Here is a 23,499-nt window from a genome sequence, read left to right on the forward strand (position 1 = left end):
GATGATCATGAAGCTTCAGATCAAGTTGCTGAACTTCGTAGGTCCACAAGGACACGTTCCGCACCAGAGTGGTACGGCAACCCTGTCCTGGAAATCATGTTGTTAGACAACGGTGAACCTTCGAACTATGAAGAAGCGATGGCGGGCCCGGATTCCGACAAATGGCTAGAAGCCATGAAATCCGAGATAGAATCCATGTATGAAAACAAAGTATGGACTTTGACTGACTTGCCCGATGAGCGGCGAGCCATAGAAAACAAATGGATCTTTAAGAAGAAGACGGACGCAGATGGTAATGTGACCATCTACAAAGCTCGACTTGTCGCTAAGGGTTATCGACAAGTTCAAGGGGTTGACTACGATGAGACTTTCTCACCCGTAGCGAAGCTGAAGTCCGTCCGAATCATGTTAGCAATTGCCGCATACTATGATTATGAGATATGGCAGATGGACGTCAAAACGGCATTCCTTAAGGAAGAGTTGTATATGATGCAGCCGGAAGGTTTTGTCGATCCTAAGAATGCTAGCAAAGTATGCAAGCTCCAACGCTCAATCTATGGGCTGGTGCAAGCATCTCGGAGTTGGAACATTCGCTTTGATGAGATGATCAAAGCGTTTGGGTTTACACAGACTTATGGAGAAGCCTGTGTTTACAAGAAAGTGAGTGGGAGCTCTGTAGCATTTCTCATATTATATGTGGATGACATACTATTGATGGGAAATGATATAGAATTCTTGGAAAGTATAAAGGCCTATTTGAATAAGTGTTTTTCAATGAAGGACCTTGGAGAAGCTGCTTATATATTAGGCATCAAGATCTATAGAGATAGATCAAGACGCCTCATTGGTCTTTCACAGAGTACATACCTTGACAAGATATTGAAGAAGTTCAGTATGGATCAGTCCAAGAAGGGGTTCTTGCCTGTATTGCAAGGTGTGCAATTGAGCACGGCTCAATGCCCGACCACGGCGGAAGATATAGAAGAGATGAGTGTCATCCCCTATGCCTCGGCCATAGGGTCTATTATGTATGCCATGCTGTGTACCAGACCTGATGTAAACCTTGCCGTAAGTTTGGTAGGAAGGTACCAAAGTAATCCCGGCAAGGAACACTGGACAGCGGTCAAGAATATCCTGAAGTACCTGAAGAGGACTAAGGATATGTTTCTCGTTTATGGAGGTGACGAAGAGCTCGTCGTAAAGGGTTACGTCGACGCTAGCTTCGACACAGATCTGGATGACTCGAAGTCACAGACCGGATACGTGTATATATTGAATAGAGGAGCAGTAAGCTGGTACAGTTGCAAGCAAAGCGTCGTGGCGGGATCTACATGTGAAGCGGAGTACATGGCAGCCTCGGAGGCAGCACAGGAAGCAGTCTGGATGAAGGAGTTCATTACCGACCTAGGGGTGATTCCCAATGCGTCGGGCCCAATGACTCTCTTTTGTGACAACACTGGAGCTATTGCCCTTGCGAAGGAGCCCAGGTTTCACAGGAAGACCAGACATATCAAGCGTCGCTTCAACTCCATTCGTGAAAGTGTTCAAAATGGAGACATAGATATTTGTAAAGTGCACACGGACCTGAATGTAGCAGATCCGTTGACTAAACCTCTCCCTAGGGCAAAACATGATCAACACCAGGACGCAATGGGTGTTCGATTCATCACAATGTAACTAGATTATTGACTCTAGTGCAAGTGGGAGACTGTTGGAAATATGCCCTAGAGGCAATAATAAATGGTTATTATTATATTTCTTTGTTCATGGTAATTGTCTATTATTCATGCTATAATTGTATTGTCCGGAAATCGTGATACATGTGTGAATACATAGACCACAACCTGTCCCTAGTAAGCCTCTAGTTGACTAGCTCGTTGATCAACAGATAGTCATGGTTTCCTGACTATGGACATTGGATGTCATTGATAACGGGATCACATCATTAGGAGAATGATGTGATGGACAAGACCCAATCCTAAGCATAGCATAAAAGATCGTGTAGTTTCGTTTGCTAGAGCTTTTCCAATGTCAAGTATCTTTTCCTTAGACCATGAGATCGTGCAACTCCCGGATACCGTAGGAGTGCTTTGGGTGTGCCAAACGTCACAACGTAACTGGGTGACTATAAAGGTGCATTACGGGTATCTCCGAAAGTGTCTGTTGGGTTGGCACGGATCGAGACTGGGATTTGTCACTCCGTGTGACGGAGAGGTATCTCTGGGCCCACTCGGTAATGCATCATCATAATGAGCTCAATGTGACTAAGGCGTTAGTCACGGGATCATGCATTGCGGTACGAGTAAAGAGACTTGCCGGTAACGAGATTGAACAAGGTATTGGGATACCGACGATCGAATCTCGGGCAAGTAACATACCGATTGACAAAGGGAATTGCATACGGATTGATTGAATCCTCGACACCGTGGTTCATCCGATGATATCATCGTGGAACATGTGGGAGCCAACATGGGTATCCAGATCCCGCTGTTGGTTATTGACCGGAGAGGCGTCTCGGTCATGTCTGCATGTCTCCCGAACCCGTAGGGTCTACACACTTAAGGTCCGGTGACGCTAGGGTTGTAGAGATATATGTATGCGGAAACCCGAAAGTTGTTCGGAGTCCCGGATGAGATCCCGGACGTCACGAGAGGTTCCGGAATGGTCCGGAGGTAAAGATTTATATATGGGAAGTCTTATTTTGGTCGCCGGAAAAGTTTCGCGCTTTATCGGTATTGTACCGGGAGTGCCGAAAGGGGTCCGGGGGTCCACCAAGGGGTCCACCAGCCCCGGGGGGCCACATGGGCTGTAAGGGGTGCGCCTTGGCCTATATGGGCCAAGGGCACCAGCCCCAAGAGGCCCATGCGCAAGAGATAAGAAAGAAGGGAGAGTCCTAAAGGGGGAAGGCACCTCCGAGGTGCCTTGGGGGGGAAGGACTCCCCCCTGGCCGCACCCTTCCTTGAAGGAAGGGGCAAGGCTGCGCCCCCCCTCTCCCTTGGCCCTATATATAGTGGGGGGAAGGGAGGGCAGCAAATCTAAGCCTTGGGCGCCTCCCTCCTCCCCTGCAACACCTCTCTCTCTCTCTCGCAGAAGCTCGGCGAAGCCCTGCCGGAGACCCGCTACATCCACCACCACGCCGTCGTGCTGTTGGATCTCCATCAACCTCTCCTTCCCCCTTGCTGGATCAAGAAGGAGGAGACGTCGCTGCACCGTACGTGTGTTGAACGCGGAGGTGCCGTCCGTTCGGCACTCGGTCATCGGTGATTTGGATCACGGCGAGTACGACTCCGTCATCCACGTTCATTGGAACGCTTCCGCTCGCGATCTACAAGGGTATGTAGATCCACTCCTTTCCCCTCGTTGCTAGTAGACTCCATAGATGCATCTTGGTGAGCGTAGGAAAATTTTAAATTATGCTACGATTCCCAACAATATCTCTACAACCCTAGCGTCACCGGACCTTAAGTGTGTAGACCCTACGGGTTCGGGAGACATGCAGACATGACCGAGACGCCTCTCCGGTCAATAACCAACAGCGGGATCTGGATACCCATGTTGGCTCCCACATGTTCCACGATGATATCATCGGATGAACCACGGTGTCGAGGATTCAATCAATCCGTATGCAATTCCCTTTGTCAATCGGTATGTTACTTGCCCGAGATTCGATCGTCGGTATCCCAATACCTTGTTCAATCTCGTTACCGGCAAGTCTCTTTACTCGTACCGCAATGCATGATCCCGTGACTAACGCCTTAGTCATATTGAGCTCATTATGATGATGCATTACCGAGTGGGCCCAGAGATACCTCTCCGTCACACGGAGTGACAAATCCCAGTCTCGATCCGTGCCAACCCAACAGACACTTTCGGAGATACCCGTAATGCACCTTTATAGTCACCCAGTTACGTTGTGACGTTTGGCACACCCAAAGCACTCCTACGGTATCCGGGAGTTGCACGATCTCATGGTCTAAGGAAAAGATACTTGACATTGGAAAAGCTCTAGCAAACGAAACTACACGATCTTGTTAGGAAACCATGACTATCTGTTGATCAACGAGCTAGTCAACTAGAGGCTTACTAGGGACAGGTTGTGGTCTATGTATTCACACATGTATTACGATTTCCGGACAATACAATTATAGCACGAATAATAGACTATTATCATGAACACAAAAATATAATAATAACCATTTATTATTGCCTCTAGGGCATATTTCCAACATAGCCGGCATGGGTTTAAAGGAAAGCCTTATGATTCCTGGATAGGTCCAAAAGGAACAGAATTTGTTTCTGAACAAAACGTATGTTGTAGCTGAATGATTCTATCGGTAATTGAGCTGTGATGATGAAACATGCTCTATGTACCAATATGTGATGAAACAAATAAACTAGAAAGTATAAGGTTAAAAGTTAAGTTAAGATCAAGGGGGAGAATGTTAGGTTGATCTCTCTCCCATTCAAACCCAACGGGTCGAACGGGCCCCTGACTCGCGCCCTGATCGGGGGCGTCCAACCAAACCATGGTTGGTGGGCCCCTGTCGCCAGCGCAATATAAAGAGGTGGGGTGCTAGGGCACGCATCACGAGGTGACCGTGCACCACAACACCACCAACACACCAATCCGATCTAGGGTTTGCGCTAGGCCGACGGGAAGCTCCGTCGCCACCACCTCGCCCACACTCCGCCATCATCATGGCCGGCGCTGGATCGAGCTCGTCAGCACCAGCAGAAGGTAGGTTCACCGGAAAGATCTAGCCTACCCCGATCCAAAGTGCTTCTAACACAATGGAGCATGAGAATTTCAAGGAGGTCGTGTTAAGCTGTAGTAGTTTGATAGAGCTGGTGCTGTAATCTCAGTCGCCTTATAGAGGGAGATTCCAGCAACGCACATAATCGTGCTTATTACTGCATAACCTACGTACCTGTACCATAGCCCTATCCCGTTGTATTTTGACTCTCCAGATTTCAATTTTTCGATGCACCATCTTTCTAGCAGAAATTAAAAAAAAATGTTTCTGACCTCAAAAATATATATTCTTGTTCTACACCATACAAACAAATTTGGCAAATGCTGGCACAAATCTCATTCTATGGCAGGGCAGGAAAGCATTAACCTCTCTGAGAAGCTGCGTGCTACTCCATGCAGAAAGTCTCTCGGGCATTAAGAACCTCTGACATGGATTTACAACCAGACTGAAAATGGTAGCACACACAAAATCATCATTTATTCTCACGAATTACAGTCAGTCAATAGTGTCAATTAATACCGTAGCAAACAACAACACACATTGTAATTTATGCTTACAACACAATCAGTCCATGGCCGACTATTTGTACTACAACAAGCAAACACCACCACACCACACATAGAAGGAGCACTCCGGCAGCATCATGAGTACTCCCGAGCTCATGATACATGATCCGAACGTCCATTCTTATTTTTTTCTAATTTGCTCGAAAGATTGTACCAACATCTAAGCAACCACATGATGGATCGAGCAACTATGATCAAACCAAACCAAATCAAATCAAACTGGAAGCTGCGCCAAGACACCAATATGGCGCAGACGCAGACAATGCTTACGCGGAGAATCCACAGATAAACCAGTCACACAGGACGCAGGGGCAGCAACGCACACGATAGGAAAGCTTCAGTTCTGTAGATGTGCATGACCGACATATGGTTGCAGGTTGAGGGGAACTGAATACCAATTCATGGAAATGGCAGATTACCTGCAGCATAATAAACCGATATTGGCAACTAATTATATAATAGCATTTGTTTTCCGTTTTATGAAAAACAAAACTTGGCTTCAGCATATAAGTAAACTTATTCACATTTAAGTAGGGGAGATTCTTTTTCCATATGATCTCGAAAGGCTGGGTTCCACCATCATCATGATAATAACAAATGTTACCGTGGTATATCCAGGTGCTAACAAAAGGAAAGATAATTGAAGTAGCTCACCTGAGTACGCTGCGTCTGGGCAGCTGACCCTTGTGGTACAACGAGTGGCTTGACTCGTAGCGGGAAGGGTGGTGGTTCTCCATGCAACCCCACTCCAGGTTGTCCCACCATTCCTTCTCGCAGTCCACCTTGGGGGGCTTGGTGTTGTCTCCGACAGTCGGCAGACGCCTGAGGCTCCAGCAGCCCCTGATGTTGATGGCCTCGAGGTTAGGGGAAGACATCCTACGCCCACAGATGCTCTGCAGCTTGGGGAGCTCACACAGGTGGATGTACTTCAGCTTGGGAAATTCTATAATTTTATCCTGCTCTTGAAGCTCGGGTCCCAATGGGAATACCTCTCTGAGATCACCACATTGCACTATCTCGAGGGTCTCCAGTGCACCCAAGGTGACCGAAGGTGTGGCCAAGACGAGCACATGTATGAGCCTGGGGCAATAGTCTAGGTGCAAGAATACCAGACTTTCAAAGTTACCAGAGTGTTTAATGTGCGTTGTGGCCATTGTCCAGTCCCAGTCCCAGATATAGCGTGCTGTCAGTAGCTGGGACGCCCAGAATGTCTCCAGACTTTGGAAGCCTGTGGAAACGTTATCAGAGAACATACCTTGGCGGACCATGGGAATAGTGAAGACTGCGTGTAACTTGGGGCACCTCTCCACTCGGCACCATATTAGACGGGTCCATTCTGATCTTTGGGGAGGTGCAAGGACACTGGTGATGGAAGGGTTATCATACACATGCAACGATGAAACCCCGTTGCATATAAAATCAGGCAATAATAAGGCACTGGTATTCGCATCCTCCAAAAGTGTGTTCCCCTGCCCGTGCATGATCACCTTTATGATACATGTCACTTGGAGAAACCTCCGCATTAGCGGTGCCGGTGGCAGGGGTATCTTAGGGCAGTCCCACTCCCATGCCGTCACTGCTTCAGCTGGGCGGTACTTCAGGAAATCTCTGTACATGGAGTCCACCACGGTACGTGTATACGGTTGGACCTGCACTTGTTCGTCACCGCTTGCTCCTTGGACCATGCTACCAACAAGGGTAGCAGCATGGCAGATATCAATATGGCAGCCTCTTAAGGATTTATATCTCGCGGGATAAAGTGACCTAAGGAGCCTTGCATCTGGAAGCGAAATCTGCCACCCCTTAAACTTCTCTTCTTTCTGCTGCTCAAGAGATTGATCGGCATGTGGATGTGCCTTTGGCACTCCCCTTCCATCAGCTGGTGCTGATGTCGAGGTGGTGTCAATACGGAGCATGCCAGACCATTCTTGGCTTTCTTTGTGTTGTGGCCACAATATTGCACGGAGCTTCTCGCAGCCTAGCAAGATGATCCTCTCGGGGAGTGAGGTAGCATCCACTCCTCCAAGGTCGAGGGTTTTCACACTTGTGCCCGAGATGTCCAACTCTTCAAGGCTCGAGAAATATCCTTTCAGCAATAGGTTCTTCAATTCTTTGCAGCCCCTAAAAGAGATCATTTTTAACCCATAATTTCCACCAATAATGACAGTCTGGAGGCTGCGGTTTCTTGCAGCGCCAGATAAGCTTGTCATGCCTCGTGTGATGGTATTTCCCGATAAATCAAGAAGCTCCAACATCTCCATCTCTGAGAACACGTCATTGTTAAAGCAGCACGTGGACTTTGTTACACGGAGCTTGCGAACTTTACGCAGCCGTCCCCGTAAATGGCTCATGTCCCAGTTCTTGGCTCCCATCACGTTTAGCTCCCTGAGCTGGGTCATGAGATCCATCATCCGTGCTGACAATATCTGATCCCAATCTGTGTAGCGTAAGTCAAGCACCCAAAAGCTTTGGAAGCATTCCCATAACATCGTGGTACTGCTGTCCAACTCCTTGTCTGAATTTGTGTGGTAATGATGTGCATTGCTTGTTCTTGTTCGGAGGTCTTGGCAGTGCAGAAGTGACAGGAATCTCAGGCTATGGCAACAGAGGAATGGAGGCGATGAGAAGCTAAAGGTACACCTCGAGAGCTTGAGCACGCCGAGCAGGTGTGAGTGCTGGAACATGTCATCAGGCATAACTCCAGAAGAGCTCAGCTCAAATCCACACGTTGATGTGGAAATCCAGTACTGCATATGCTCAGTAGACCTTGCCAAGTGAGAAGGAGGCATTATTGTTGACTCACCGGTATTATGCCGATTGTCAATGTCTAACAGACGCACCTCATGCTGCAGAACATCGCCAACTTGCCATGCTTTGTCAATGTCGGTCAGCGCAATGATCCTGTCGCATACCCAATAGTTACTGGTGTGGACAGGCCAGTCGTAGTCAACAATAGGAGAGCCGATGCAGCATTGTTTCAGCACATACAAGGCACACTCAACAACAATTGCTGGATCAATGATACTGTGGCCATTCTTTTTGCAGCCGCAGGAAACTTGTGCAGCCTCATGGTGCAGTAGATAAGACCAAAGCTCCTGCGGATCTCGTCGATCTCTTGAAGCTGAAAGAACAACATCAGTTGAGGTGCTCTTCTTCACATTGTCAATCATCTTGGGGTCAAGACGAAACCTCCCTTGAAAAGTCCACAGCATCTTGCTATTGGCATATCCATATATATAGAGACCAAATTTATATACATCAATCACATCATTGCTTCCATTGTGCAGAATCACCAAGAATCTGCGATTCTGTGTGGCTTGATAGATCTCTCTGACAACTTGTGCTATCACAGTTCGGGAGCCCTGGCCCAACCCATTGAAATCATCATCCTCGTCTTGTTTGTCAAATATCTCCATCACCCACTTGGGAAGCTTCAGCCGCTTTGCAATTTCCCTCTGCATTGCTCTTGTGCTCTCCCACTTTGAGCAGTCGACGTGGATGATTTTCTCAAACTCCAGCCCTGTGGGCCTCGTCGACGGCTCATTTGATATGGCGAGGCGTTTGGCTACAGCTTGCAGGACGGCAGATGCCCCAAGACCATCCCAACCATCAAAGTAAATGGCATTCTCTCTGCTGCTTGTAGTGTCTGCCCCAAGTTCAACGAGAATCCTTTCGACGGCCACGTCAATGGTGTCCGCCTTGATATCCTGCGTGTGTGCATGGCGGTGATGTGAGAATCAGTCAAAACTTCAAACTAGACTCCATACTACTAATTCATAAACTACACGACAAGTTGACCCGTGGTGTTAGACAATTGGCAATATTCCTAGGCACAACTATCTGTTTTTTTTTTGAACTAACTGTTTTTTAACTCTACTAACTGAGCAATATATTGCAAGCTATGCTTGAATGGATATAATATATATATACATATAACATGCATAATGGAATGAAAGGTGATTTCTGTAAGTGCAAAAATACCTCTGTACGCATAGTGAATCGGATCCGTCGATCTCTAGCAAGTCATTTCGGGCTTAAAATTGACCAGTCGGCTCTTCAGCAATCTCCATATTAATTTGTCGATCAGCTCCTGACTTCCTGTCTACATTGATATATAAGTAGATGCAAATAAACAAAGCTAGCTCACATAAATCGAAAGAATCAGACAAGCAGATTTAGTACAGGAGTAGGGTGAGCTAGTCAAATACCTTGGTTAAGTTGATTAAATGGCACTATGTAGAGAATCTGTAGCTCGATAAATGCCAAGTAGATCGTTCAGGTGTCACTACTAGCTGGCTAGATTGGAGAGCAAAAAAAAAAATACATGCTAAATGCTGCAACGAGATATTTGGGGTTCCTCAAGCTTGTGAGTGCACACAATTGCCTAGAAATGCCTTGGACAGAATAGAAGCAAGCAGTAAGATGCTTTACCTTTTGCTTTCCTTTTTTTGTTCTCTTTCATTGCAGGGATTACCTTTTACTTTAGCTAAAGACAGAAATCAGTTCTTTGCTTTATAGCTGTCTAGCTGCAGGATTTAAAAATAAAGATAGAGGATTGTGGTCAGGGACTGATTCTGATGCTCGGATGCTGTCTGTTCACTGCCGGATCTTCCTGCTAACTGAACAATATGGGAATGGCTAGGAGTTAATCAACTGAAATTTTGATTTGGGCCAGTCAATTTGGCCTGGATCAGTTTGAAGCGTTAGATGTAAAACGAACGAACCAGATTATGTCTTCTTTCTCCAAACGCTTTCCAGATCGCATCACTGCAGTGTCTGTCTTCCTCCTCCTCCCTCTGCCTGCTGTCACCAGCCGGGCCGCATACGCCGGCGACGCTCTCGCGACCGCCTTGCCGCACCGCCCTCCTCGAAAATTCCCCCCAACCGCCGATCTTGCCGCCGCCCCTGACCATCCCTTTAGCCCAGTATCTCGCCATTTTTTTCTCCGACGAACTTGCACCACCGCCCCATCACCACCGTTCTTCCACCCCACCCCACCCTAAGATAGATCATGGGGAAGCTTCTCCGGCGATCCCCCCCCCCTATGGCTGTTTCTTCCTTCCCTCCGGCGCCTCCTTTCTCCTTCTGCTGGACTTTCACCCCCGGGTGCCCCTACACCCTCTATGAACAGTAAATTTTAAAAAAAAAGTTAAAAAAAAAGAAACTTTGGAACATCAAACATTCGATGTTCTTGCAAAGTTTCATCCTCAAATAGCATTCGAGGAGCCCTCACCTACAAAAACAAAAAAAGTTCAAAGTTTATGTGCACTTTTGAGCAATATTTTTGTTGTTTTTGTGAGGGTTCCTCAAGTGTTATTTGTGGCTGAAAAATTTGCAAGAGCATCAAAAGTTTGATCATCTTTCATCCCCCAAAGTTTCAAATTTGTTTGATTTAAAAAAATTAATTTATTGTTCATGAGGGTGTAGGAGCACCCGGCAGCTGTCACACCTTTCTCCTTCTTGTAGCGAAAATTGACTGACCCAAATCGGATTTTCAGATGACTGATATTTAGCTATTGTGGAACAATATTTGTGTATTTCAAGCCTGCCGGATCGACTCCCATGTAGAGCATTTGAATCCGGGTTTGGAGTCCTTGATTTAGCTCCTTGTCATGTTTTTTATTGGTGTTGCCCCTAGAGCGACTTGAGCAGGAAATGTGACCTCATGAGTCCAGACTTACACTAAATTGTGAGATCCTTGACCTGTTGAGTTGGAGTGTCAATAGTGTTTCAAGGGGGGTAGATGACATCACTAGAAAAGGTGATGAGGTCCAGCTCCTCTCTCTCAAAGTAAAGTTGGACCTTTGCTGGTAACATGGTAAAAGTGTATGGCTTAGGGATAATCTTGGCAGGGTATCCTAGCAAAGGATGCTCCATCGTACAGGTAGAGTGTGCAACCTCTGCAATATCTAAACTATTCGAGTAGCCATGTCCGTGGTCATGGACGGAGTCGGTATAAGACACACTAGTGGTCTATAGAGTCCGGAGGGTACACCTTAATAATGTTACCTTGAGTGCAAACTGGTTGATAAAGGCCAAGTGGTGTCAAGGAAATATGTTGATGGAAACATGAGATCAGAAGTGAGACTAGTTAAACATAAGACAAGTTGGACTTGTCATTCATTCAGAATTACATTACCTTTACTTCTTTTTTTCTGTATCGGAACAATGCCCCCATAATATGAGGAGGAGGCCGAAGGAAACCGTTGAGGACTCGTGGGACAACAAATCAATTTCCCGTCGCCATTATCGGTTCCCATGACAACAAATCTATGTCTATCCTACCCTTAGAAAATGAGTGGTTAGATTTTAATATACCGCTCCCTTCACCGTCTCCCTTCACCGTCAGCGGTATAGGGTACCGTAAAAACTCTCTCATATGATGACCATGTTCCTCACTTTATTTACTTACATCTTTATTCACATGGATCCCGTCACTGACACACCGGGTGGGGTCATTTTCCCCAAGGTACTCACATGTAGGCAGCCTTAGCCTGCAGCGACTAGACTCCGCGCCACAGGAAAGTCTTGATAACAGTGAAGATGCCCACTATTGATGCCTTCACCCTCTTAATCTCCTCCACGATGGGGAGCATGTTCATCATGATCTCCTCTTCATGTTTATTCACCCAGCTGTCTTGAGGGGTCAAGCTCGTCCAGGTTGAAGGTCGGTAGACCCGGTTTGATGTTGGTGATGTAGAACCACTTCGCCCGCCAGTTCTTCGGTGAGCACTTTCTGGTGTACTTCACGTCGTTGCACATATGTATTCCGACACCGCCTGCGATGTTTCACTGGTCCGCCTTCGGGTGCGGCTTCACATGGAAGAATGGGCACCACAGATTGATGTGGGGGCGGATGCCGAGGAAACATTCGCAGAAAGTCATAAAGGTTGCGACGTGGAGAAAACTATTGGAACGAGCTTATGGAGCTCAATCCCATAGTAAAAGAGTAGTCCTCGCAAGAACGGGTGCACGGGATGCGAGAGATCACACCGGACAACGAGTCCAGACTGGGGACCGGGACCGCCAGCCCCAGCCCCGACCGCCACGGGACCAGATTCCCTGGCAGCAGAAGGCTTGCGTCTTGGAGCTTGTCTAGGTCATGAAAGAACATCGTGCACTACTTCCAATTCCTCATCATGAAGTCGATAAGGTCATAGGTGGACCCAGGAATGCTCCCCGCCCTGTAGTCCCATAGCTAATCCTCCTTGAGCTCAAGCTGCAGACTGGCCTCGCCCTCTCCATTGAGCATCAGATCTAGGTCAAGAGGTGTGGAGATGAGGACGAAAGAGTGGTTGTAGCAAAGAAGATTTGGGGGCAAAATGGTAAAAGCTTGGCAATGGCGAAGAGCGTGTGTGTAGGGAAGACATAGGTGAATGACATGGTGAATAGCAAAATGAGCCCCTCCTCGTGCCTTATACCAGAAGACACCGAAACATCCGTTGTTGTTTACTTGTCACGTGTCCCACCTTTCCTTTGAGACATCACAAGATGCGCAGAAATCGAGGGATTGATGGACGTGCACGCGGGATCCCACACATCTCCATTACCATGGCTCTTCATACTCCTATTGACTAGATTTGTCCTGTTAGAGCCATACCCGGTGACGCTTCGTCCACCCGGTCGGTTGGAACAGATTCAGATCAATTTGGTATGTTCAGGGGAGTAGGAGGAAACTGGCAATGGCGCAACTAGGGTTCCCCTCGTGTCGCCAGAGGAGGGGGCGCCGGGGGCTGGGAGAGGGGGCTGCTTGTTTCCTAGAAAATCCACATAAAAAAGGAGCAGGGTATAGCCTACTATTTGTGGTCCACCAGGCAAAAAAAAAGCTACTCGTAAGCGACCATAGCAATTGATCTAAAACCAATCTCTTGTGTACGCAACACACGTCAATCATCAACACCATTCATTTCACAAATTAGAATCAGAAGATTACTCCAAACACAACCAAACACCACATAGACAATAATCACAATCACCATGGATGCTTACATATCACAGTCAATCGATAACTGGCTAAGTTGAATGCCAACTTTAATTTATTTGTCATTTGCTCGAAAGCTTTTGTACCCTCATCTATGCAACCAGATGACAAGTAGTTGGATCGATTGAGCAAAGGATGACTATAACAAACCAAATCAAATCAAACCAAACTGGAATGCACAATACGACACCATGGCAATGTTGATGTAGAGAACTAACAAACCAATCAAACAGGAGGCAGAAAGCTTCAGGTAGGTAGCACTTGGTTTACGCATATTGTGTTGAATGAAGTGCTGAAGATGAACTCACCGAAAGGATGCATTTCCTAAAGAAAAAAAATAAAAAATAATGTTACAAAACATTAACCACATATAATTGCACTTTCTAGAAAAGAAAAGGTGGTAACTTGGTTCGACATACAAAGAGGTAAGTTTCTTTGCAGAGTAAAGAAAGAAAGAGCTATATATATGTATAGATCACCTGAGTAGGCTACCTCTGGGCAGCTGGGCCTTCTAGTACAATGAGTGGCTCGGCTCGTAGAGGGAAGGATGGTGGTACTTCTCCAACCCATCCCACTCCAGGTTGTCCCACCATTCCTTCTCGCAGTCCACCTTGGGCGGCATGGTGTTGCGTCCGACCAATGGCAGACGCTTGAGGCTGCAACAGCCCCTGATCTTGATGGTCTCGAGTTTAGGCGCCCACATCCTGCACCCACTAATGCGCTGCAGCATGGGGAGCTCGTGCAGGTGGATGTGCCTCAGCTTTGGAAATTCTAGAATTTTATCCTGCTCTTGAAGCTGAGGGTCCAAAGGGAAGACCTCCCTGAGATCACCACAGTACACTATCTCGAGGGTCTCCAGTGCACCCAAGGTGTCTCCCTCCCATTTGGAGAAGGGGAGAACATGTACGAGCCTGGGGCAATGGTCCAGATGCAAGAGGTTCAGGTTATAAAAGTAGCTTTGGGTTGGCCTGTCCCAGATGTAGCATGCAGAGAGGAGCTGGGAGGCCCAGAATGTCTCCAGCCAGAAAAAGCTCTTCACATTACTGCCTTCAGGAGTAGTGAAGACCGTGTGTAACTTGGGGCACCTTTCCATTCGACACCATCTTATACTTCTCCATCCTGATCCTTGGGGTGGTGCAGGGATACTAGTGATGGCCGGGTTATCGTACACATGCAGTGATGTAGCCGCTTCACATAAAAAATGAGGCAATAATAAAGCACAAGTATCTGCCTGTCCAGGGATACTAGTGATGGACGGGTTATCCTCCAAGAGTTTGTTGCTCTGCCCGTGCATGATCACATTTATGATACATGCAACCACTTGGGTCCATTGCCTTACAAATATCTTGGGGCAGTCCCGCATCATCACTGTTGCAACTGGGCCGCCCTTCAGTAGATCTCTGTACTTCGAGTCTATTAAGGTACTTGTATGCGGTTGGACTTGCACTAGTTCGTCACTGCTTGTTCCTTGGATGTTGCTACCACCGACGGTAGCTGCATCACAGACATCAATATGTATGGATGAGCCTCCTAAATACCATCTTACAGGAGAAAGCGACCTAAGGAACCTTGTATCCATGAGAGAAATCCGCCATCGAGCCTTAAATATTTCTTCTTTCTGTCGTTGGATGGATGGATCGACATGTGGATGTGCAAGTGGTGCTTCCCCTCCGTTAGCTGATGTTGATGTCGACATGGTGTCGATACTCAGCAGCACACTAAACCATCCTTCCCTTATTACCTTCTGAGGCCACAATATTGCCCGGAGCTTCTCACAGCCTAGCAAGATAAGCTTCTTGGGGATTGAACTGGTTTCCACTCCTCCAAAGTCGAGTGTTTTTACTCTTGTGCCTGAGAGGTCCAGCTCATTGAGATTCCCCAATGATCCTTTCAAGAACAGGTTCTTCAATTCTTTGCATCCCCTAAAAGAGATAATCTTTAACCCATCACATCCACCAATAATCACAGTTTTGAGGCTATTGTTGCTTTCTGGCCCAGATAAGGTTGTCATGCCTTGTCTGATGATATTTCCAGAAAAATCAAGAAGCTCCATGTTCCACATATCTGAGAACACATTGTTGTTGAAGTAGCAGGTGGACTTTGTTACTCGGAGCTTGCGAATGTTACGCAGCCGTCCCTGTAGATGGCTCATGTCCCAGTTCCTGGCTCCCATCACGTTTAGCTCCCTCAGCTGGATCATGAGATCCATCACCCTCGCGGACAAGATCTGATCACAATCCGTGTGGCGCAGGTCAAGCACCCACAAGCTTTGGAAGCATTCCCACAACACTGTGGTGTTGTGGTCCAACTCCTCCTCCTTTTCTGCATCTATGTTGTGTGTTCTTGTTTGGATGTCTTGGCAATGATCAAGCCACAGGAATCTCAGGCTGTGGCAACATAGGAATGGAGGCAATGAGAAGCTGAAGGTACACCTTGAGAGCTTGAGCACGCCGAGCCGGTGTGAGTGCTGAAACATGTCATCGGGCATAACTCCACAGGGGCTGAGCACAAACCGACAAGTTGCTTTTGAAATCCAGTACGGAATATGCTCGGTAGACCTTGACAGGTGAGAGGAAGGCATTATTGTTAAATCACCAATATTATGCCGGTTTTCAGTGCCCAACAAACGCAGCTCACGCTGCAGAACATCTCCAACTTGCCAAGCTCTCTCAATGTCTGCCAGTGTGATGATCCCATCGCATACCCAGTAGTTACTGGTGTGGACAACCCAGTCGTAGTCAACGATGTGATGGCCAATGCAGCATCGTTTCAGCATATATTTGGCACACTCAGCAGCAATTGCCGGATCAATGATGAAATAACCATCCTTATTGCGGGAAACTTGTGCAACCTCATGGTGCACTAGATAAGACCAAAGGTTTTGTGGATCTCGCCCACCACTGGTAGCTGAAATAACGACATGTGTTGTTGTGCTCTTCTTCACATTGTCTATCACCTTGGGGTCAAGTCGAAATCTCCCTCGGAAAGTCCACAGCATCTTGCTATTGGCATACCCATATAGATAAAGACCAAAATTTGATATATCAATCTCCTCATTGCCCCCATTGTGCAGGATCACCAGGAATCTGGAAATCTGTATAGCTTGATTGATCTCTGCGTTAACTTGTTCTATCTCACCGCGGGAGCCTTGGTCTAAACCATTGAAATCATCCTCCTCGTCTTGTTTATCAAACATGTCAATCACCCAGCTGGGAAGCTTCAGCTGCTGCGCGATTTCCCTCTGCATTGCTCTTCTGTTCTCCCACTTTGAGCAATCGATGTAGATGATTCTCTGAAACTCCAGCCCAACAGGCCTAGCCAATGCCTCATTGGATGGTGTGAGGCGTTTGGCTACGGCTTGCAGGACGGCAGATGCCCCAAGGCCGTCCCAGCCATCAAAGTAGATGGCATTCTCTCTATTGCTGCTTCTTCTAGTGTCCGACCCAAGTTCATGAAGAATCCTTTCGACAGCCACGTCAATGGAGTCCGCCTTGATGACCTAGATGTGTGTGCAGAGGGGATTTGCGAATCAGTTCAATGTTAAAACTACGTAACCAATACTAAATGACAGAACACACAATAAGTCGATTGATGATTAACTGGGCATGCATATTAGTATGCACACACATGATCTGAACTAACTAATGACCGTGCTGATATATAGAAAACTACCCAAATGTACCACAATTAAATATTTTACAAACTAGGCTCAAGTAGATGTAAAAATACCTCTGTACGCATAGCGAATTTGCCAGATCTATCAATCTATATTGCCTCTAAATTGATTCCATTTTGGGCTTAAGATCCGGTCAGCTCTTCAACAATATCCTAACCTCCTGTATACATTGATATGCAAGAAGGCACAATAAATAAAACTAGCTTCATAAATCTGAAGAAGCAGGCAGCATGTGAGATGAGCTAGTTTAATATATACCTTGGTTAAGTTGAATATCTGGAACTATCCGGAGAGTACATAGCTCGATTGAAGCCAAATAGATTGTTCAGTTGCTAGTACAAGATGGCCGGATGGAGAGCCAAGAAGGGACAATTAGCGTGGCTCATGCTTTTGTGTGTGTGTGTGTGTGTGTGTGTGTGTGTGTGTGTACAAATGCGTTTGACAGAATAAAAGAAAGTGGTGATCCCTTTCCTTTTGCTGTTTCATTGAGAGAATTACCTTTTGCTTTTCACTAAAGACAGAAATCAGTTCTTTGCTTGTGGGTGCCTAGCTGCAGGATTTAAAGATAAAGACGAAAGATTGCAAAGGCTGTCCATTCACTGTCCAATCTTTTGTGTATTTCAAGGCACCACATTGGAAGAAACTCTGAAGTATGGCAGACAGATGTGGGTTAACTTGCAAATTGCCATTGGGGAAAGGTAAGACATGCTACTTGTTATGTTGTGGAATGCGGCTGATATCTCTAACCATCATAGCTTGGAGAAACGTGATACATGGATTCGTATAAGGATCATACTAGAAGCCTTCCATGCTTAGGTTTCCTTTATAATCGAAACATGCTTCACACACTGCTAGAAACATTACCCAGACTACTTAATAAACTGCTAGAAGCCTAGAAACATTACACAATACTGAAACTGCCGCACCTGAAAATGTTTTAGGGTTAGCTTATGTTAAATAGCTGGTTCGGCGTGAATAATTAATCCTCAAGCCCTTCTAGAGATTTCAATACAGACTACATACGGATGTATATAAACATATTTTAGAGTGTAGATTCACTCATTTTGCTCCGGATGTAGTTCATATTGGAATCTCTAAAAGGCCTTATATTTAGTAATGGAGGGAGTACTTAGGAGATGTCACAGCACGATAAGAAAGAGGCCGGGTGCAGAGAGCAAGCGTAATAGCTGTCGTTACATGAAAATGGAATACACTTTTGCTGACTGTTTTTACGTCTAAAGGATTGTTAAGACAAGCACAACAAATAGATCGTGTTCTTGACAAATAGCAGTACAGGCACACAACAATGTGCCATCGAAAATATCCATTCTGAAGACGCGGTCTGAACTGTACTAAACACACTACACACGCAGCATTTACATACCTATCAGATACGGTCAGAAACACTGCATAGTCGATCTAGAGCAACGCGCAACTTTCAGTGCAAGTGAAAAATTGAGCATGAAACAAAACAATCCTTAAGAGTGATTTACTTCAGGAGTTGGATACCTGTGAACAATCCACGGAGGAGCTCGAAGAATGGGGCCCTTCTGGTTTCAGGTTTCTAGCAGAACTATCTATCAGACTATCACCAAGAAACCAATTGAAAGAAACGCATAGCCGGTGGAAACACAAAAGCTACAGCAGTGAGCAAGGAGCAGGGGCAGGCACACCGGTTTCTGGCAGAGGGTAGGGCTCCGTGGGGTGCTGCTTCTACGGTACGCGGAGGGAGGGGGCGGCTCGGACCGAGACCTCCTCTTCAGCGCCTTAGGCGCCGGTTCCCTTAGCGGGCGCTCGTAGCAGCGTCGTGTGGGCCGGCCCAGCTAGCAGCCTCGCGTTCGCTCTATCCCATCGCGATGTTGTTGCGTTCGTTCGTTCTTTTTTTTTCGTCCCTTCATTCACAAACCTGAAAAACACATGGATAAAAACAAATATGAATTTGGAAAGTTCATCAATTCTAAAACAAAGAGTTCATCAATTTTGAAACACATTTCACAAAAAGTTTGAAAACAAATATTGATTTTGAAAAAAGTTCATCGAATTTGAAAAAAGTTTATCGAATTTGGAAAAGATTCAGCAAATTTGAAAGAAAGTTCATCAAACTTAAAAAAAAGTTCATCGAATTTGGAAAAAGATCATCGAATTTGGAAAAGTTCATCAAATTGGGAAAAAAAGTTCTTCGGATTTGAAAAAAGTTCATCAAAATGACAAAATTTTCATCAAATTTGAAAAATATTCATCCAAATTTGAAAAATTGTTCATCAAAATTTGGAAAAAGTTCACAGATTTCAAAAAAAAAAATAATTCATCAATTTTCAGAAAAGAATCATGAAGAAAAAAAGTTTCTCGAATTTGATAGAGGAAAAAGCGACAGGAGAAAGGGAAAAAAGAAGAAGAGAGGCAACAAGAGGAAGAAAAACATGCACCTAATCACAACAAGTCAAGTGGTTTGTTGGTTGACGAGTCATACCCTTAAACTGGTCGTCGCGTGATCGGATCGCAGTACGCCCGCACTTTTTGCAGTTTAAAAAACCAGAAAAAGAGTCAAAATGGGCCGCCCCAAACGTGATGAGGGGGGTGTGCGCTACTAACTGTATCGGGCACAGAAGGCGAGAGCAACTAATTAACGAGCGCTCCTTCGGGAAGGAGCCTCGCAACGATCAGCGTCATTTGGCGCACTCTCAGCCATTCGCCACGTGTCACACTCTGGGCGTTCCCTCCGAATTTTGGGGCCGATCCACAAAGGAGCTCAAAGAATGGGGCCCTCCTGGTTTCAGGTTTCTGGCAGAACTATCTATCAGAGTATCACCAAGAAACCAATTGAAACGCAGAGGCCGGTGGAAACACAAAAGCTACAACAGTGAGCAAGGAGCAGGGGCAGGCACACCGGTTTCTGGCAGAGGGTAGGGCTCCGTGGGGTGCTGCTTCACCCCGGAGGGAGGGGGCGGCTCGGACCGGCAACAGCCGAGGAATACGGCCCACCATGCGCGAGGTTCCACAAGTCAGACGCCCATCCCAGCCAAGCCCAATAACAAAGCCCAAACACTGACTAAAAAAAATGAGGCCCGAACACCTTACTTTCCCTTTAAAGCCCGTCGAGGCCATTTGCAAGAGAGGCAGTTTTCCTTCTTGACCTGAAGACAGACAACTGCTGTACTTTTTTACTAGTGCAGAGTTTAAAGGTGGCGTCCGACTGCCTGGGAGTGGTGAATGATATAAACAAGGGAACGGGAGGTTCTCATACGGCAGTAGTACATGAAATAATGAACCATAGGAGTAGTTTTGTTTTTTGCTCTTTTGTTCATGAGCCACGGTACCATAATTTCGAGTCTCATAATCTCGTCAAGTTTACTTGTAATCTGAGTTTAGGTAGACATGTGTGGCTGAGCACTCCCCATGATCCACGGCGTGTACCTATGAACATTCTTGATTAATAAAGTGGCGAGTTTTAAAAAAAAACTACTGTACTTTTTTCATGGAAACGTTTTTTTTCCTTCTTGACCACCATCCCATCCTGTCCCCATCCGCCCGCCCCCACCCATTGGTCCAATCTGTCCTATCCAGCACCTCCTTCTCCATCATTGTTTGATGCGTGCATGTGTGATTTGTGTGTATGCATGATTGAAGATATTTCCCATAGGTTTCTGTTTGTGCTAGATAATTTTCTTCAGTGTCACCATTTGTATATTTTAAGCTAAATCTTATATACCTAAATAGTTGATCCCAACTATAAGATTTGTCTGAACATGCACACACCCCACCTCATCATGCATGCCACATCACTACAATTAGCATTAGCATTTGCATTCCGCCTCCTTCTCCAACTTGGCCCACTGCATGCATGCGTCCGTGTCAGCAATCCTTTAATTACCGTAAACTTCAAGAGGCCATGAATAATCCTCAGGACCTCATCCACGTGATGCTTCACCTCCTCCGTCAAGTTTGCTTTGCATCCAAAAAAAAGTCTGTAACTGACGAGGAATTCCAAAGGTTCAGCTCACCATCCATACATTTAATCACCTCTCCTTCGTCCCTCTTCACCTCACCATTTGCACATGTTTTTCTGTTGAGATCAATGCCCCCAGGCTCAGTTTGATGTAGGGTAACGCAGCAGAAAACAAAAAATTTCCGACCTACGCACCAGCCCAGGACCACTATGGAGACTGCATACATGGTTTGATCTTTTTCGTTACCGACTCGTAGCGCAGCAGGAAGTAGAGTCGATGACGATCGGCGGTGCAGATCCCCGCAGCTAGGATTTACAACCTCCCAACCGCGAGGATGTATACCCTCATCTGCTCCTCAGACAGACCTCCAGGAGGCGGTCGAACAGCCCCCCAGACGGTGTCGCGGACAGCCCTTCGGGAGGACCTTCGAAACTCGAACGGTCACTCGGACAGCCCTTCGGGAGGACCTTCGAAACTCGGACGGTCACACGGACAGCCCTTCGGGAGGCACTCACGAACTAAGACCGAAACTACGATCTCTCTACAGAGTTGCACACATACGGTGTCATCTATCCGGCAGGGCTTCGCCGTCCAGAACTAGTTCCTGCCGGAACCCAGACAGCCTTACGGCTCTACGAAACTCTTTTCGTGGGAGGGAGAGAAGAAGCCAGATAATGCATGGCATGTGAATGAGAGCAAGGGATGAGTGTGGAGGGCTTCCCCTCCACCTCTATTTATAGGAAATCCCAAGGGGGTAGGGTAGTTTCACAAAAAACCCAAAATGCACATGAATGAAGTCCTTCCACAAGGACCTAGGAGTGAAACCAAGGAACAAGAGGGTCCCCAAGGGGGATACCCCATGTGGCCGGCCACACCCCCATGAGGGGCCCAAAAAATGGCTCCTATCCATCCATGTCATCCCCAAGATCTTTTGGAGCAAAGCCCCAAAAGGTGGCTTTCCATAAAGTAACCATAAAGCTGATTTTCACTATTCACGACAACATTTTTCAGCGTCTGATCGAACTGAAAATATTTATGTGGGCTAAGAACATTTCCAGTACCCACTAAAATGATTTTCAACGCGTTTCGAAACAATTCCGGTTTTAGTGATTTTCATTTGCGAAACGCATCTGAAGTGGCTCCGGCAGCTCCGGAACATTTCCGGTTTTTATCTCAGAAAATTCCAAAAAGCTTCCAGAATGATTCTGGCATCCTCCAAGAATTATCAGGCATGTGCCGAAACCAATTTGACTTAATGGTGTATCCCGAAACAACTTTTCGGTATCATCGAAACTTATCCGATGACCTCTCTCTGCGGTACGATTCCGCTGTCCGAAACTTTTCGGTGTCCGAAACTTTTTCGGTGATTTTCTCTCAGACTCCCTGTCTAGTATTCAGCAGATAGATGACCCTTAAGCGTGTGACCCTATAGGTTCGGTGAAGTATAGACATGACCCGGAACCCCTTCCGATCAATGATCAACATCGGAGCCGTGGACACCCATATTGACCCCTATACCCACACGAATAAATATTCGAGTGAACCTCCAGTTGCCGTGTGCTATTCCTGTTGCTTCGCGATATGTTACAAATACCCGAGGTGAGACATGCTGGCATTCCCGTGGATCAACAACTTGTCCACTATGCTAGTTACCTCGTTACCGGTATTGTTCTCTTTTCTCGTTATAGTGTTCCGGCATCCCCGTGATCAAATCACAAAGTGTCTGGCCAGACGATGATGGATACCAGAGATATCTCTCCATCGTTGGAGGAGCAAATCCCAATCTTGAGCTATCAAGTTACTTGACACACTTTTCCATGAACCCGTAAGCCGCCGTAATAGCCACCCATTTACGGATGACGTTTAACAAACCCCAAAGTTCATGAAGCAAGCATGAAGAAACTCGATACTCTCATGGTCTAAGGAATCATGCAAACGTTAACCATCTCTGTGTTATGTACCAATAAATTTGTGACGAATGTATCTCATAGCATAACATCAATTCGGGTCGATTCAACACAAATGTCCTTCCTGACATTGTGCCCTCAAAGTTGCTTGGCATAGACATGCCCATGATTGGGAAAACATAATCATCATGCAACACTTGAGCTAGTCTTAGAGGCATGACTAGGAATACATTTTATTGTTTATTATTCCACACGTGCATATGGGTTCTCCCCAGAGCCTTTATGGATATACGGGCTCGGGAACCACAACAGTTATAGCATGGAACATAAACATAATTATGAACAGGGAGATAATCAATAACATTTATTATTGCCTCTAGGGCATATCTCCTACATTTGATGCCTTCTTTCCCAGAATCCCAGTAATGTCTCTTTCCATCTGCCGTGAAGCCAAATGATGATTTTTGTTTTGTTTATGTATTAGGTGATTCATCATTCCTTCTGTTTTTGTGAGACGGTGTGCAAACAAAGCCCCGTCCTTCTTCCTGATGTTTTATGCCAATGTTATTCAACAATTCATGTCCACCACCAGCTCTTCCGTACGTATATGTAGATGAACTTGCTGCATACATGTATATACTGATCCACATGTTATAGGTATCTATCCA

General features: G+C 46.2%; 2 protein-coding genes across 2 annotated transcripts; both read right to left on the minus strand.

Annotated features, from left to right (window-relative positions):
• Positions 1-5,217: 5,217 nt before the first annotated feature.
• LOC123143041 (uncharacterized) lies at positions 5,218-9,694 on the minus strand. The gene is made up of 4 exons (XM_044561808.1): positions 9,529-9,694; positions 9,302-9,422; positions 5,975-9,027; positions 5,218-5,739 (listed from the first exon to the last, which is right to left on the minus strand). The coding sequence occupies exons 2-4, from the start codon at positions 9,311-9,313 to the stop codon at positions 5,736-5,738; spliced, it is 3,069 nt and encodes a 1,022-aa protein (XP_044417743.1). The 5' UTR covers positions 9,314-9,422; positions 9,529-9,694; the 3' UTR covers positions 5,218-5,735.
• A 3,568-nt stretch (positions 9,695-13,262) lies between these two features.
• Positions 13,263-17,400, minus strand: LOC123143042 (uncharacterized). Its single transcript, XM_044561809.1, has 4 exons — positions 17,236-17,400; positions 17,031-17,137; positions 13,781-16,800; positions 13,263-13,625 (listed from the first exon to the last, which is right to left on the minus strand). Exons 2-3 carry the CDS (start codon positions 17,040-17,042, stop codon positions 13,813-13,815), a joined length of 3,000 nt encoding a protein of 999 aa, XP_044417744.1. The 5' UTR covers positions 17,043-17,137; positions 17,236-17,400; the 3' UTR covers positions 13,263-13,625; positions 13,781-13,812.
• Between the last annotated feature and the right edge of the window lie 6,099 nt (positions 17,401-23,499).

Source organism: Triticum aestivum, chromosome 6D (assembly GCF_018294505.1).
Source record: "Triticum aestivum cultivar Chinese Spring chromosome 6D, IWGSC CS RefSeq v2.1, whole genome shotgun sequence".
Lineage (NCBI taxonomy): Eukaryota > Viridiplantae > Streptophyta > Magnoliopsida > Poales > Poaceae > Triticum > Triticum aestivum.